A 17,830-nucleotide genomic window follows, 5' to 3' on the forward strand; every position below is an offset into this window, starting at 1 on the left:
TCCCATAATAAATCTCAGTAACCCTGGTATGGATTTGTAAATGTAGTACATCAGGGTATGGCAAATACTGGGTTTGTTCACTCCAAACAAGGTATCTATTTCATGCAAAACATACACCCTTCATGAAGTCTCATAAATTGAAAATAAAACAAAGTCCCTCTGCCCCTACCCCTTGCATAGCAATTTCTTACTGTTATTGCCATCTTTCATTTATTACTTCTACTTTCAGGAACCTCAAGAAGAACCAAATTCTTTGGTACTTTCCCTGGAAATTATGTCAAGAGGCTGTGAATTTTTTTTTTCCAATTATTTATGCTGCATCTCTGCAACACATCTGCATAAAGCTGCTAGAAAACATGCTACACAGGCCTTCTGTTTTCTCGCTTTGCAGCCTCAAATTGAGGTCACCATCATCATCCTCCATGCTCATCTGCCAAACTGCTCCAGCAGTATTACAGCAACGACTACGGTGTGAATAACTAAGCTTTTATGAAACAAGAGGAATCGTTCCAACATTTGAGTACTTCCTCCTGCTTTAAACTTTTTTTTTTTCCCTATTTGAAATATGAGAATAGGAACCCTTGATGGAAGGTACACAGGTGAATTTCCATGGAAAAACATGTCTTGTCTGGTTCTTAGCATTTGTGATACTATCACACAATGCTGCAGAAAAGAAAAATGTAATTCTCAGCTTCCACCTGCTACAAAGAGAGAGTTGCTATTTACTATTTAAAGAAAAAGTTGTTTGAGTTTCCACATTCTTTTTGGCTTGGGCAGCCAATATGTTGCTTTCACTTTGCCGTATCACACGTTTGCCTATTGTACTGGTTTACGATATATAATAATTATAATATAGATTGTTTGCTTGCACTTATATGTTGTAACATATGCACAGTGACTGTAAAATCTCAAGCAGTAGTTAAAAATGGGAGAACTGCAAGTGTGTTGGATGGGTGCAATTTTACTGGTTAAAATTTAATTTTTTCCAAATAAGCTATAGTGTTTTTCTGTTAAAAATAAAGTACAAGAGGCATGAAATCTTGAGTTTGTGGATAACAGTGGGACATAAAGACTGATAACAACAAACTATTAGTGTCTGATATTACATGACTATATCAAAATACATTGCAATATTCAGCAACAGGACATGCCATTTGAGGGATTGGCGTTTTATGTATCAGATGAATTTTAAAGAAACAAAAACAAGCAGTATTAGTGCAAGGTTTTTATTTTAACATAGCCACCTGAGAAAAATATTCACATAAAATATCTACTAGTATCATGTACTGATTTTCTTTCACGTCATATATGTGTATAGTTTAAGAAAACCTGAGTTGCACCTTTTTATTTAGGAACATAGTACTGCAAAAAAAGCACCAGTATTAAAACCAATACATTTTAGGGTTTTTTTTCTGTATAAAACAAGTATTTGAACACATTCATTTCTTTATGCAAAGGTAAGCATAAGTAGTGTATGAAATTAAAAAGACACAGGATGATAATGACTATGGCTTTATACAAAACAATTCAGATTTGGTTTCTTCAGCACCTTATAGATGGCAAAAGCTTTTATTGCATTTCTCTTGTGGTAAAGGACTGATTTTATCACAATGTATGTAGTCTTTGTAGCATTTTGTACATATGTTTGCTTTTTTTGTACAGAGCCATTTTGTTGTTGATTTTAAAAAAAAAATCAAGTTCCTCATTTGACCATTGCCCTCTTAATATATGGAACATCTCCAAAGCATTTTGTCTACTTGCCCCACTTACCATAAGCACATCTGGATAGTGCAATTCTGTAAAATAGCATTTTATGCAAAATTTTATTAATTAAAATTATGGGTTTACCAGCCAAATTTAAAATGTACATACATCTTTATTACTGAGAAATGTCATCAAGACAAAAGGTAAAGAAACATCTTTGTGCAGCATACCTTTATTACTGCAGATTTCATGGCAAAAGCTTTATATTTCAAAGGCTTTCAATTTTAATCTAGATCTGCATGCAGCTTTGCTGTGAGATTAATACCTAACTTTGATGCCATTTATGATTGAAAACAAATAGCTGTTGCCTGTGATATTTAAAAAGTACTGTTTCTACTCTGTATCCGATTTAAAAAAAAATACAAAAGTTTTTCATGCCTGGCTTTCAGGTAATTGACTTTGAATTCTTAAAAGCAAAGGGTCTCTGTGTTTTTTCCTTGAATAGACTTCTAATAAATTTTGCTTGGAGTACACAGTAGTATTTCTTCCTGTTATTTACAACCCTTTATACAGTACAGCTCCACATATTATCCTTTGTTTGCTGGATTTTAAACAGAGAAAGACCAATCACACCAGCTGTATTTGGGAATATAATCATACAGAGCAGAGGGTCAGCATACAGGCCGTGGGCCAAGGCCAGCTAATGAAGTCACCAGATTCAGCCCACAAAAAAAGTCAGAAGGGTTTGCCTCAGTCCAGGCCTGTCCTGGAGCTGGCCAGCTAGAAACTGCCTGTATTGCCTCTGCTTCACCCACCCCTCAAGCAACAGCACAGACAGCTTCCAGCCAGCGGGGAAATATGCTGGGGCTAGGCAGCTTCCAGCTATGCCTGCACTACAGCCAGGGAAGCAAGGTAAGAGCTGAAAGCTGCATCTGCACTTATCTCACTTCCCCACCAGCTGGAAGCTGCATTCACACACCAGGGAGGGGGCAAGGGACCTGGAAGAAGTGGCAGCAGTGTCTGGCCCTGGTGTAGACACAGGCAAATTCCCCCACTGTTGACATGCCATCAAAGCCACACACACCACACCAGAGTAGAACCAGGTTGTTCCAGCTCATGGCTTATAAAAGGTTGCTATTCACAATAGAGAGATACTGTTTACTCTCAAACAGAAAATGGAAATAGGTTCAAAATATTACACGTCAGCATTATTTTATCCAGATGAGAAATCCATGGTATTAGGTAAAGCTCTCAGTTCACTCTTGTTCTTGCCAAGTACTACACATAGGAAAGTAAGGCTGGAATGATCCTCAGAGATCAGTTTGTTTAAAATTAACAGTCATCAGCTTCCACTGCCTTTTATTGACAATAATATTTTCAGGAGTTACATTGCTGCACTCAGTACTAACCATATGTGATGATCTCTTCATTATTCTTTTACAGCTCATTGCAGAAGAGGAATCCAAACAAAAGTGAGCAAGCTTTTTAACATTGGCTACAGTCTCTATCTTCATCACTCTTCCCATAAATTTAATTAAACAAATACTAAGTTAATCCTGTAAAAAAAAAGGTTTTAAAAACCTGGCAGTATCTGTTTTATTTAAAGAAAGACAAAAAGCAGTATTTATAGAATTATATAGGTCTCCACCTCCAACAGAGAATTACTCAACCTATACATAATCACATCATAGTAACTTCTTCTAGCAAACTTAACTGAAGAGCTATGAATTTGTCCTACCTACTTACAAATGACTTGGCCTAATTTTGCTCCTGCTGTCCCCAAATATCTACCTCAAACTATGTCCGTTTCTAAGAAGCCCACATCCTACCCCCACACTGCTTTTTTTCTAGAATATCTAGCAAGGCTTTATTATAAAGAACTAACTTCTAAGGCCTAGTCTGCACTTACAAATGTTTCTGACACAGCTGTGTCTGTTAAGCATGTGAAAAAAATATTCACACCCTCCTCCACCAGGCATAGCTACTCTGACAAAAGCCTGAAGCCCATCTGCCTCTACAGCTTATTATTTTGAGGGGCTGATGCTAACTATGCCAGCAAACCCTTTTTAATGTAGCCAAAGCTTTTGCTATTCCTAATCTCTAGGCTAAAAACAAACATTTGGGGAGCTTAAATAGGGTTTAAAATGGCCACCCAATTTATACTTGGCTCATCCCAGTGCTGATGTTATAGTTACAAACCCAATTTCTGTAACTGGCAATCAGTCTAAGATTGTAACTATACAGCACAGAAGTTCCATGCACACAAGTGGATCTAAAAATTGCAAAACCCATTCTAGGATAAACCTGGATCTAGGTACTATCAGACTCATTCAATTTAGGTCAAACGGGCATGTGGTATTTCTGTCCACTCCCCTCGTGTAGCCCGGGGGGCTGGGAAAACCCGTTCACTGGCCCCAGGCCCGGAGCTGCTCTTTTCACTCCCTCCTCCCCTGCACTGGTTTATGTTTTTGCTCCCCTCCCCTCCGAAACCAGGCTTCTCAATCCCCATCCCACAAACCACTTGGGGTGCAGCCACTTCGATCAGCATTCACTGCTGCTAGAGCCAAGGAAGTAAGTCCCGGTGGAGGAAGGGGTAGCAGGGGTGGGGATGTAGGTTCATGAGAGGGGAACCCCACCCCACCCACAGGCAGTGCCTGCTCGCTCATCCCCCAGCAGACTCCTCAACCCCCTCCAGCCTGCTGGACCCCCAACCTCCCAGCCAGCCTCCCCACTCCCCATCCTGACTTACCTGATATCAGGCAGCCATTTTGAATCAATTCAACCTCCCTCTAACATCCCCAAAGTCTGTACTTAGTCTAGAAAACAGCTAGACCTCAGGAAGACTCACACTCCTAAAGATGTTGCAAAAAATTGCGGTCCGTTTCTTGGAGGCCACTAAAATCACAGACACATACACTTATTAGCAGCACAAAAGGTGTATTTGCAAATAGGGTCAGAGCAGAGTCAAAAGACTCGGATTACTCCGAACCCCTGAGAAACTTTTCAGCTGGTATTTTATCTTTTCCCTCCTGGGCACGTGTGCAGAAACAGGAACTCTTACAGCTCATTTCCGTTTCATACAAACATGTATGTGGCTACGTCACTTCATCCATCGCATGTATATTATAATTAACTACTTAAGTATGCAGGGCGGATAAGTAAATATGCATCAGCTAATTGCACATGCTCAGAAAGTTCTTTAGGTCACCAAGAGTTTAAATCCTCCCCCCGCCTTCAAGGACACAGTCAGTTGAATTCCAGCTTCTGTAATCTGCATGAGAAAAACCAGGGGGAGGCTGAGGGAGTGTGGGGGAGAGAGTGATTTAGTATAAGAAAAACTGTAGCAAGGCTGGCCAAGGAAAAAAAAAGTCCTTGGCAGTGTTTTTTTCTTAGCAGGTACGAGATGCAAACTGTGCATTTCTAACAACACTCCATTTCTAACAATATTATAACAATACTCCATTTCTAACAAAGACATGTGTACCCTACCTGTGGACTATGCTAGGAAGCACTGCAGTGAAGCATTTGGGGAGCACTGAGGACAACAGGGTACCCTGCTGCCTAATTTGGGTCTCCAGTCTTATGTTTGCTATAGGGCTGTGAGTGAATAAATCACAGCAATTGGATTAGGCAATTATAGGCAAATAGCGCACATCTTATTTTTGTTGGATGATGGGATGTGGGGGGAGAGCTTTTCTGTTTTTGTAACCTAGCTCTGTTCTTATCATTAATGTGATTAAAAGATTAAAAAAGCAAAGTTCTTCAGCATTCACTAGCTGATTCTTATTTCTCATCTAGAATACTTATGTGGTTGCACTTACAGTAGAGACCATGAGGACACAAACAACAATGCAACTAATGTGCTGCCTGTGATTTGGGTTAGGATCCTCCAAGAGGCTTCAATGGCACATGCTACATCTATACTGCCTTTGGAGCAAAGAAACCTGCAGTAAGTCATAAGACCCCCATGCAGCAGGTGCCATACACCCAGCACCTCTCCTGGGCAGCTGCATTACCTCAGTTGGGGGAGGGGGAAATAGGGATTTGAGAAAAGCCATGAGCCAGGTTTCTCACTATCTGGTCTAACAAGTAGATTGCCATGCAAAAAGTGAGCACCACCACCACCTGCCACATTTGAGAGTGTAAATTAGTCAGTATTGACCTTGTACTAAATTCAACATACTTGGGGTGAGTTAGGCACTCTGATCAGCTACCTCCCCTCTGGATCATAAGAATACAGAGTAAGCAGTCCTGTAAATCAGCTACCAAAGTTCTGGAGAGGAAGCAGAAGTTCAAACATAGTCATTTGCCTGGCATTTCTTTTTGACAAAAAGGAGTCAGCAATTAGAAACCAGTTGGCCTAGCTAATATTTCAAAAGATACTAGAATAAATTACTAAAACAAATGTGTAGGCACTTAGAGAATGAGACTATGAAAAATAGCCAACAGATTTATCAGGAACAAATTGCGTCAAATCAGTCTAATTTCTTTTTTGCCAGGATAACAGCCAACTGGTGAACTGGAAAAGAAATGTATATGGACTGTATCTTGATTTTGGTCATGGTTTGATGCAGTAGCACCATTTCAAACTAGGAAAATAAAAAAATAAAAAAATCTGTAAGGAATCACAAAGTAGTGAATACAAAACTAATTAAAACAACTGGACTTACAGTAGCTTTCAAGGCCCAGTTGCATTCAGTATTTTGATTAGTGAGTTGGATGATATGCTTATAACATTTTCAGATTATGTGAAGTGGGAGGGACTGCAGGTGTTCTGAAGGATGACATTAGAATTCAAAATTATATGAATAAAAAAAAATCAGAAAGTCAGATGAAATTCAACAAAAGACAAAGGTCAAGTACTACTATATTTACTCAAATATATGATGACCCCCTAGTAATTAGATGCTCTATATGGAAAAATTATAAATTTGTTATAATTTTCCAGGTACAGAATATAATTATTGGAGGTTTGCCTTAATTTGTCCCTTTGCCACTGGTACATCAGGGAAAGTAGATCTGGGGTGCTTATTAATTTATTGTTTTACTAATTTATTCTAGTATCTTTTGAGATATTAGTTAGGCTGACAGTTCCCTGTGGAGGGAACACCTGCCCATTTTTAAGGGCCACACCAAAAAAAAAAGGAATAGGAGATGTTCTGCTTACCAGGACACCCCTTGGAGTAACTAGGAACAACAGCCACAAACTGACAGGGCAGATTTAGGTTAGACATCAGGAAGAACTACTTTACAATAAAGTTTGCCAGAATCTGGAATGGGCTTTCAAGGGAGGTGGTGCTCTCCCCTACCGTGGGGGTCTTTAGAGGAAGCTAGACATGCACCTGGCCGGGGTCATCTAACCCCACACTTTCCTGCCCAAGGCAGCAGGTTGGACTCGATCTGCTGAGGTCCCCTCTGACCCAAACATCTATGAATATAAGAATGGGCAGGAGACAGTGATTGGAATAGCACTCAGGGACAGTGCAGGGTTAATTTCTGGCGTGCCTGCCAAAAGCTTGGTACCCACTTGACTTTGGTGATCTCTGAGGTTCTATGAAAAAAATGTTGCTATCCTCAGAGCAGGTACAGTTAACGTCATGTGTCTAACCAACATGCCTCCACCCCAAGATACAGTAACCAGTTTTAGAGGTGGAAATGTCATCAAGGGAGGGCATGTATTTGCTCATATTGCCAATATAGTTCAGCAGATAGTTCACAACTCTTCCAAAACTTCTTCCAAAACAAAAAAAAAAATTCATTTTTGAAATAAGCCTCTTAATTGCCTCTCTGCTGAAGACCTTTTTCAGCCCATAAGGCCCTATGTAGAAGAGCAGAGGGAGCTGGGTGGAGGAAATCCCTGCTTGGATCCCTTCCCCTCAGCATCTGGGAGGCAAGATGCCTTGCTAGTGACAGGATGAGCCAGTGGCAGCTGGAGCAGGGCAGCTAGAGTCAGTTCCAATGCAGCACTCCCAGGAATCTGGGAAAAAGTAAGTCTGGAGCCACAATGGGAATAAACCCCTTACCTCAGGATTTCCCCCAGGCTGAGGTATGAGCAGGCCTAGAAGTAAAGATATGGGCAGCAGGAACACTCAGGTCAGCACAGCAGCCGGCATAGATGCAGTCCCACCCCCTAACAGGTACCCCGGGGAAACAGAGTTCCCTAGAGGGAAAAGCCCTATTTGGGAACACTGAAGCTGGGCCAGGACCCCTAAACAGTTTATGCCTTCTGAGGAAGAAACACCTAGTCTCAGCTTGGCCCAGGTGCTTTGCCTTAATATAGGACAGATGAGTCTCAGCTGCAGACCAGAAGCCAATGCCAATAGGCTGGGAATATGCAGAGGAGAATGTGAAAGGACACAGAAGGTGATGAAGGAAAAAGCCATACACTGGAGAGCAGTGGTGACAAGGGGTGAGGGGAACACCTGCCCATATTCCTTTATTTTTATGATTGCAGGGAATTCCAGCAAGTCAAACAGGTAAGGAACTGTATATATCTCCTGTCTGTCGAGCCTGAACAGCAGGAGCCCTTAAAATCAGCCTGAAGAAATGTGGTGGGGGTGTAGGGGTTGGAAAAGCCCTTGTTACAGTCCTATGAGAGCCTCACTCCAGGCCACAGTTGATTATTTTGGACTAATAGGAAGAGAAGCCTGATAGCAGAGCTGGTTTTCTTCTCTGGGGTAGACTTCTACATTAACACCATTAAGTCATGGCAGATGAACATCCTGAGAGCGTACTCTAACAAGGTATGTGGCGCTGGTTGAGCTGTGAAAACAAGGGGCCCAACCACACTGTATTTAAATTACCCTTTTTGCCAAAGCATTAAATAACACTCTACATTGTTTTGAGGGTGAATTTCAACCTCTTTACAAGGGATCTACATAAAGAAATGAAGCAGGATGCAAGTATGCGGGTCCATGAATGAATTTCACAAATTTCAGTATTAATGACACTCAGTAGTTTGAATATTGATGATTCGCTTAAAAAAATCTAAACAAAATGACCTGTCACCCGATTTTTATCATCTGTCAAGTACCTAATAGGTCTCAGTATATGAAAAACTAGTCAGTTTGCTGTGAATCATCTATAGGAAAAGCAAAAGACTGTATAGAAAAATAGAACCTGGGCTGAAATTTTAAGGAATGGTATTTTTTAAAATAAACCTTAGGCCCTGCACATGAGCATATGCTCAGTAGTTTATTACACTGTTGCTAAAAATTGAAGCAAGGTATGCTGTCATGCCATTTTGTACTTGGTAATCATTAGCTACTAATGCAATAGGAGCTAACTGCCAATTGCTGTATGCAATAGGAACACAAGGTGCTGGTTGTGCATTTGAAAAAGAAATGAACTACCTAATGTGAAATAGTTCAGAAGATAGTTATAAACTATGAGGTATAGTCTAGCAAGGCCTTAAATCATTGCTAAATATATTACCTTACAGCAGTTAGTTACATAAGGTAAAACCTCAGCTCCCCTGAAGTCAATGCAAGACTCCCATTGACTTCAAATACAACAATTTCACCCAATGTATTTAACTTGTAATCAAGCACCTATATTGGCCTGAAAAAAATTAACATAAAAGTAGAAGTTTAAAAATGTACATTTGTTCTTAGGGAAGGCAGTCTTGTTTAAGTGTCCCTAGAGCACAAGAATGCTGACACCAATGTCAGCTCAAATCAATGCCATTACTTACCATGCATTAGCCAATTAGAAGCACCACTGCAGTTATACAAATTTAGGTATTTACCCTCGGCAATGTGCTGCATACTCCAGTTTTGGTGTACCTACTCCAGTTTGAAAACCAATGGTCTAGTACACTGGCAATCACAATAAGAAAGTCACTTTTTACTTAATAACTGGTACCTGTTTCAGTTAACTTGCAAATAAAAACCACATTATAACGTGCAACCCCTTCATACAATGCAGATTTTAAGGTTCAAGCAACTGCCAGCGTTTCCAATTGTCCATAAAAAAACAAAACAAAAAACTCAGGCTAAAAACACCTACCTGTAAAGTCCATAAAAAATTGAGACATCTGTAAAACTATGAAGCAACCTGCATCTGATTGAAGATCCCTTGTCAAAAAGGGCCGGAGTTGAGCACTGAAACTGAAAACAAAGCAGCACCACCTGGAGTCTGTGCTGTGTCACAGTACCCTGCATGGAGCTCTGTCAGGGCTTTGTAGCCCAAAGGAACTCCCAGAGTGCCTTCACCCCCACCCCTCCCGTGTGTTGCTGGTGGGAAGGCAGTCCTTTCTTTAGAGGTGCATGTTAGGACAGAAGGTGGAGCTGGTAGGGGTAAGGCTAGGGGTGAGGTGAGGTGAGGTGAGGTGAGGTGAGGTGGAGGCAGGCAGCATAGTGTAAAACCATTGTTGCAGTCAAACAGGGTTGCCAGCCCAAGATTTTTTTCTTAACCGATCATCTGCAAATGTTTTACTGACAAGCATACTTTTTTTTTTTTTTTTTTATGACAGTTGGTGTTAAACCTGTACATCTGAACTCAGCTCAGGATTCAAATGTGTCCATGGCCTAGAAGAAGGATTACATTTACATTATGTAAATCATATGTCATTAAAAAAAAAATTGGCTGCCAGTAAAAAGTTTGCAGATTGTCTGTAAAAATGAAAAATGGTCTTGGCTTAGCAACCCTGTCATTTAGGAAGAAGAAATCCCACTCTACTCCACTTTCTAGGTCCAAGATCAGTGGTAGACACAACGTTTGAACAATTTGGAAAAAAAAGTATTGGAAAAGACAGCAAAGTAGTGCATAAAAACTCCCTAAATTCATCTAGTGAACAGAAATTAGCTCAAAAGCCAAATCCCTCAAGAAAAATCATTTTACCGAAGTTGAGCTTTCATTTCTAGATCTAGATATTGGTTTCAACAGTTGGTGGGCCTACTGCCCCACCAGGACACAGGCAACTGTTAACCTTGCAAGAAGATAATTAGAAGATAAACTTTCCAAGCACCATCTTGTGATGGCTGTCCTGCAGCTTCCTGGTCTGTACATGAAGATAGTAGTTTGGGGCTTTTTTCTGTCAGCTCAGAAAGGTACCTTTCTAAATCCTAGTTTTAAATACTTAGGAATACGTACTGATATTGTTCAGTCTATGAGACACATGTTAGCCTCTTCCTCTAGCTGTATTTGGTAAGCATCTGAAGTCAGTTCAAGGGGAAAGCTCTTCTCTTAGTTTAAATAATGAATTAGCATTTGCTTGTTTCTTTAGATGTTGAATATTGTTTTGGTCTAAACAATAGATTATGAGATATATTAGTTTTCCTATTCATAAATTGTTTGCCATCCCTCAAAAAACTTTAAAAATACTATAAACATTCTTGAGGCACCTTGCCAACTCCAGTGAGCAGTAAGGTAAATACATGATGAAATCAGTGAAGACTGCGAACATCATGGATCTGTAATTTGTTTTAATCCTGGTTGTTGCTGACATCGTGGGCTTGGTTCTTTAGCAGCACAGTCCACAGAACACTACTGACTTCCAATTTCCTTTACCATTCATCATATTAAAGTAAATGTGAAGCAACTACAAAACTGTGCCTTCTGACAGAATATTTAATCTTTGTACTGCTACAATTACATATATAAAGGAAACTTGGGTGTGTATAGTAGCCACGATGAAGGAATTTACATGTATAGGTATCGATAGAAAAGTATCCAGTGGTTATAAATTAAATGAACAGCATTTACACATATAAAGACTACAGTGTGGTGCTTATTAAAAACAGGCATAACGTAGTTTGTGTGTCATCTCTAATTAGGGTTCTGAGTCATAGATGTTTCAGCTTGGACAGAGTGGCATTACATCACAAATGATACTGTAGAAAAAAAACCACTGTTGACTGACAACCAGGAATGTGCTGTTGAGTTTTATCTTAGATACAGACACTCAAATGAACAATGGTACTATTTGTCCCAGGATAACTATAGCCAGGCCTCAACAATTTGTCTCCTGTAGCCAATGAAAATAACTTGGGAATTTTAAGGTCATTATTTTGTAGGCAGTTTATATACCCTTACATACAAACATGCACATGCATGGATACACACAGCCCCAGTATGTCCTTTTCTTTGCTAAAGATGATGATAAAAACTCATTATTTTAGGAGATACCTGAAGAAAACAATTTATGAAGCTGGATATTAAATTTATCTTCCAACAGTGATAAATTGCCAGAGACCTGTACATCATAGCACAGAATATTCAGCAAATACAAGGTAGAGATGAACTTTCCTCTTAAGTAAATGTTTCCTTCTACAGGTAAGAATCATGCATTTATCTGGATACATTTTAAACCTTCAGTCAATTAAAGTGTCAATATAAATTTTAAGAAATACCAATATTTGTTACAAAAAGGTACCAAAAAAAAAAAATTAAGTAATGTGTGGGTCTTGCAAGCTAAAAGACCACTATGTTAGATTACATTCTTGGTCTACTAGTGTTAACAATGTCCTTTAATATCAGCAGGAATTTTACACTTAAGACTTGAGTCCACATAGGGACTTGCAATGCAATAGATAACTTTTAGTCCCCATTCTGTCCAATTCGGATAAACGGACTTGAACCCAGTGTCCCACATTTAAAAGAGTGCCATTACCCCAGGGATGGATGTCTTCCTCATAACTTCAAAAAGGTCTTTGTTTCATCAGAAGTGCTTGCAATATAAATTCAGACGTCTCAAATTTTCTTAAGCTAGGAAAACCACTGCCCATTTGATTCCATCCTTGGAGTCCCATAGCTACAGGTTTTCAAAAGATTGTTAGGTACTTAATTATCATTCATTTCAATTGGGATTAAGGCTGCAAAAGTATTTAAAGTCTTTGGTACTCTTGAAAATCCCAACCAACACCACTTTAAGATGATGTTCCCATTGACTTTAAATCCTATCTTAAAAAAGAGGCAAGATGCACAGAAGACAGAAATACTGAAAGAGTTCTTAACCACCTAAAAGGACTGTAATTGTACATTTAATCAAGGTTTCTCAGCACATTAGAACTAAATGTACAGCTACAGAGCAGTAGTGGATACAACAAATGCTGGGGATGACTGAACATGTTGTTCTGGTTGGATCACTATAGTACTATTTAACACAAGCATTTCTGAAGCTGTGATTCGCTAAGAAATTAGCGTTTAATGACCATGACTCATGGTTCCTCTCTTATGGGATAGTGGTCTATGGTTAACACTTGGGCCTGTAATATGAAACATGTACAAACACTGGCTGGCTCAGACCTGCTAAAAGGTTTTTATTTACACTGCCACTGATTCATCTGTTATAGATAGGTATTCTTTACATGCAACTCTGGAGATATTTGAACAGGTGAATATCAGCCCTTCCCATTGCTAAAAGACTATGAAAAGGGATAAATTAAAACACATCTCCAACACATATTTTATGTAGCAAAATAATAAGTGACTGACATGTTAAACAACACCCTTCACCCAAAAAATTTCTATGAACTATATTCAGAAAATATTTCATTTACTGCTAAAACATAGCAGTGTCCAAGACAGCAGCCCTTTCAAGGCATAAAACACCACCATAACCTTTGAAAAAAAGGAAGTAAAGAATAGAACATCCCTTCCAAACCACAGGAAGCTATTTACCAATAGGCCATTTTTTTCCCAGAAAAATCCTCATTTAGTCAAAGGAAGTGGTCTGATTTATAAAAGGCACAAAAAGTATCTACAGTTTCAGTTGAAGTCATACAGAGCTCAGAGGAAAACTTAATTGAGGTACTGCCTCAAATTTGCATTTCAACAGATAACTTTAGCTCAACAAATTGAGAAGTATTAGGGCTGTGTGAAGCTTTAGTCGTCGATTTGATTCAACAGCTGAATCTCCAAATCCAAACCATATCACAACAGTTTAAGATCTCCGAATCAATTTGAAACCCTCCAAATCAATTCAGAGAGATTTGAAAGATTCAATGACTCAGCCATAGACACAGTTTTAAATGTTTTTTTCTACATACCTCAAGGTACCAGGTGGCTCATGAATGCCAAGATGGTGGGGCAGACGGAGCATCCCACAGGAGCTGGGGGGGGGGGGGGAGGAGAAGGTCAGCACACCTGGAAGTGGACCAGAAGCACTTCCGGGTTTGCTGGGGACTGTGGGGAGGGGGTCCCCTGGCTTGGTGACTGGTACCTCCTAGGTCTGATAGGACACCCAGGGTCCCCCACAGCCAAGGGAAGAATGGGGGGCAGGTCCCCAGCATGCTCAGTGGCAGAACCAGAAGTGGACCAGAACTACTTCTGGTACACCGGCAAGCATGTGCCCCCCCCTCCACACACACACACTCCTGTGGGATGCTCCAACCACCCCATCATTGCAGTGTTCATGAGCCACACCTGATACCTCAAGGTATGTAGAAAGAAAACATTTAAAGCTGCGTCTACAGCCTAATCTCTGATTCCCTGAATCAGCATCGAATCTTCAGATTCAGCTGAATTGAATTGGGAGAGTGATCCCAATCAACAAATTGAATCGCTGTCCCCCAAACCAGGCCAAATCCAAATATTGAATATGGCCTGCTTCGTACACCCCTAAAACCTATAGCTTTAATAACCCAGAATGTTCTGCATTTTCTCTGAGTTTTTCATCCCATTTCTAGTAGCCACTATGCTATTAGCTGGGTGGGGAGCCAGTACTGTTGTTTACAGGGCAGAACATTCTCAATCTTCTGATACTTTCCCCATCTTGGATGCCCATTTTAACCATTTATTAGCCAATAACCTAGCCAATACATTTTTTAATAGAAGAGATTGACTTCCTGCTAACTGCTGGTACAACACCCAGGACAATTAGGCATTGTTGGCAACCTTTAAGTACTACTATTATATGAAAAAAAAAAAAAAGGATTATGTTACTGAATCAAAATTTCTTTGAATAAAATAAAAGTAGCAAATGACAATCTTTTCAGGTTCTTACACTATCAAATCACCATCACATCTTGAATGCCTTCAAAGGATGTCTTACAGCATGTTACTGATTCTTAGCATAGTTCAACCATCCTGAGCACAGTCCATGCCCAGTCCAGCCCACACCCCCCTACCCCCCCCAGCCAGGAAGAGCCCAGTGCTGGCCCCAAGCATGCAGCAGCCACCCACCTTCACCCTGCACACAGATTTTGGAGGGTATATGCCCCATATGTCTGCCCCCCAGAGGCACACAGCAGCGGGGCCACCCCTCCCCCTGCACAAGTCACAGCCCCACCCTGACTGGGTAGCACCTACCCCAGACCCACTCCCTCCCTCAGAGAGGCCTCAATCTGCACCCCCCCCGGCCCTTTCCCCACCTCAGACTTACCAGCCTGGCACTGCTCTCCAGGCTGCCTGACTGCACTCCTGGCCACATGCATGCAGCATTAACAGTGACATTATTGGCCACATCAGCCAAAAAAAGCCAATTGCCAATAGTGTCAAGTTTCCCTATATTGGTGCCAATACAATATGGAACAATGTATTGGTGCACCTCTACTTTTTTCTGGCAATTTTTTTCTGTCCTTTAGCTAAGCCTGGTCTTTCTATTTCACAGGCTGGCAGACTTTTCAGCTTCTCAAAACCTTAGAGCCACCCATGGGGACCAGTCTTCAGCAACAGCCAAGGTTTTAGCTTTTGGTTAAACACAAAATGGAGCATGAGAAAGTTTCACATATGGCTATATAGAGCAGGGACATAGCCTAAACCTTAGGGGGGAAAAAAAATCCCTTCTTCATTCTGCCTAAGGCCCGAGTCTTATTTGACAGGATGTGGTGTGCAAGAAAATGCAGTATTTAAAATGTTTCTCATTAAATAAGTCTAGGCTCTAGATATTTGGCTGTCAGTAATACTGACCATATCCCCCAATAATTATGTTGGTACTGACAAAAAATAAAGAAATTGGAGTCATCAGGATCTCTGTAGCAAATACAGGAACAAAACAGGGGTGTCCAATCTTCTGTTGTTAAGGAATGGAGTTACATCTTGTATCAGGAAGTAGAAATACTAGTTACCAATGTTATTTGGACTATCAGTGTTCCAAATTGCCCCATGGTCTCAAACAGACTTTCAATTTGATTAACTTTACCTATATCTGTACTTGACACTTTCGGAATTCTACAGTACTAGAAAACAGAAGGGCTAAAACAGATTGCTGCACTGAACGTAATTGCTCTCATTGACATGTAACACACTTTGCTGTTGAAATTCACTTCTGCGCATTGCATGATTATGGAGATAAATATCTTAATTTTATATTTTTAATAACTTTATTATCAAGTTTGTATACTTAGGCTGGCTATATGTATAAGCATATGCGCGTGCACACACACACACGAGTTATAAACTCACAAATCTTTTCTAAATTTGTGTACTATGATTTTCATAGGTAATTGTTAACCAGACATTGACAGACTCCTAAAAAGCATTTGAGTTACCACATTTACTCAAATCCAAGATCAGGTCCTTCCACCCACACACACAAAATCAGCATAACATAGGAATAAAAGCCTAGTCTTGGATTTTAGTATTGGTTCGGGGCAGGCAGCAGCTCAGCTCCAACTTTGCCCCCTGGCGCAGGGCTGAAGCCAGAGTGGAGTTGATCCCTGCCCTAGGCTAGAATGGTTCATTTGGCAGAAAAGGGGGCATGCAGCCTAGGCACACACAGGGGAGAAGGGGGAACTTGCAGTTCATTAAATTACCCCCATGCCTGTTCCAGCCCCTCCCCAGGCCCCTGCCTCTGCAACCCCTACTCCCCACTTCTCCCCTTACTTTCTGCTCCAGCTCTGTCCCTCCATCCCTGACCCAGCCCAGCCAGGAACTGTTGCTGCTTCCCCCTAGCTGGGCTGGGGCTAATGATGCAGAGATGACTGCACAGAGAAGTAGAGGTACAATATGTGGTAAGGGGATGGAAGACACAAATGTGAGTGGGGGTCAGGCAAGGGGTGGGAGAACACGCTGCAGGAAGGAGCAGGGGTTGGGGGAAGCAGGGTGTTGGGGGCAGCCACAGACATGGAAGGCAAGGGGCAGACACAGGTTCAGAGGAGCAGGTAGCAGGGGGGCACATGGCAAAGGGAAACATGGGGCATGCCTCCCACCACTGCTGTCTTCACTACAGCAGGGAGTGGTGGGGGAGGAGGGAACCAATTTAAGGTGAGCTTTCATTATTTAAATTTCTATACCTGGAAAATTATTATTTTTTTAAAGTTTATAATCTTCCATGTATAGAATCTAATTATTGGTAGGGTCATCTTAACAATTCAAAAAGTCATCTTGGTTGTGGTTAATAGTATGTTGTTTTTTTAGAATCTCATAGTTTGTGGAATATAAACAACAAAGTTTTCAAATAAAAAAAAAAAATACAGAAATGATGCCTCAAAAATACATAAATTCATAAAATCCTGCTGCATAATTGTTTGTATTCTTGATGTGCGAACGTTTCATATTTTTCCTGCTTGGAAAAAAGGTATATTTTGGGGCCTTGAACACGCTGATAGTGTCCCTTTTAATAAAAGGATTAAATGTAAAATTATAACAAATTATGCTAACAAAATTTACTAAAAGCTCAGAAAACCATTCTGAATAAAGCTGCAATGCAGGTCAGTACTCTCCAAAGGTCTTTATGTAGCTAGTTATTTTCTGTGGCTGTTGATTGCTGGCTAGCATCCATCCTTATACTGAAAACGGAGCACCATACTTGTCTTTCAGCTGTTGCTGTTTGTAATATAGTTAACTACTCTATAGCAACTGTTGCTAAAATGTAAGCCTTGAACCACAATGTGTGGGGGGGGGGGGGCGGGAGGACAGGACCCTAACATATTAATTAGATTTAAAATATATATTTAGGGAAGATAAAATGTCATCTGAAAGTTTAATCATTCCTGATGCTTGCCCCTAGAAATTGCCGGCATTACTGGCAGCAAACATATGTAGTCCTGTAAATGATCTCATAATTTGTTTATATATGCAGTCTAGTCTCATGGGATACAACAAGATAGATGAACTCTTGGATTTATATTTTGATCCATGTTCAGGAGAAAATCTTGACCTTTGCTGCACATTAAGAAAAATCTCTGAAAGTTAACCAGTAAGTGATAAACAGGAATTCTGTTAGAAGTAAAAAAACAGATTG

At 40.4% G+C, this 17,830-nt stretch overlaps 1 protein-coding gene and 1 long non-coding RNA gene across 8 annotated transcripts in view; one reads left to right on the plus strand and one right to left on the minus strand.

Moving 5' to 3' along the window:
• The window catches only part of SORBS2 (sorbin and SH3 domain containing 2), a 405,698-nt gene extending 403,461 nt beyond the window's left edge, over nt 1-2,237 (plus strand). For all 6 annotated transcript variants that reach the window (XM_090036070.1, XM_090036067.1, XM_090036068.1 and 3 more), the window contains one exon: nt 230-2,237. In XM_090036070.1, the coding sequence (XP_089892196.1) occupies nt 230-291 (62 nt within the window). In that variant the 3' untranslated portion in view covers nt 292-2,237. The remainder of the gene's footprint in view (nt 1-229) is intronic.
• LOC149870355 (uncharacterized) overlaps nt 1-9,912 on the minus strand; it is a 53,925-nt gene extending 44,013 nt beyond the window's left edge. For both annotated transcript variants that reach the window (XR_016440722.1, XR_016440723.1), the window contains exon 1: nt 9,712-9,912. This is a non-coding gene — a long non-coding RNA (uncharacterized LOC149870355). The remainder of the gene's footprint in view (nt 1-9,711) is intronic.
• Nucleotides 9,913-17,830: the final 7,918 nt, after the last annotated feature.

The sequence above is a fragment of the Crocodylus siamensis genome, chromosome 2, assembly GCF_052110815.1.
Source record: "Crocodylus siamensis isolate JL-2025a chromosome 2, ASM5211081v1, whole genome shotgun sequence".
Classification (NCBI taxonomy): Eukaryota; Metazoa; Chordata; order Crocodylia; family Crocodylidae; genus Crocodylus; species Crocodylus siamensis.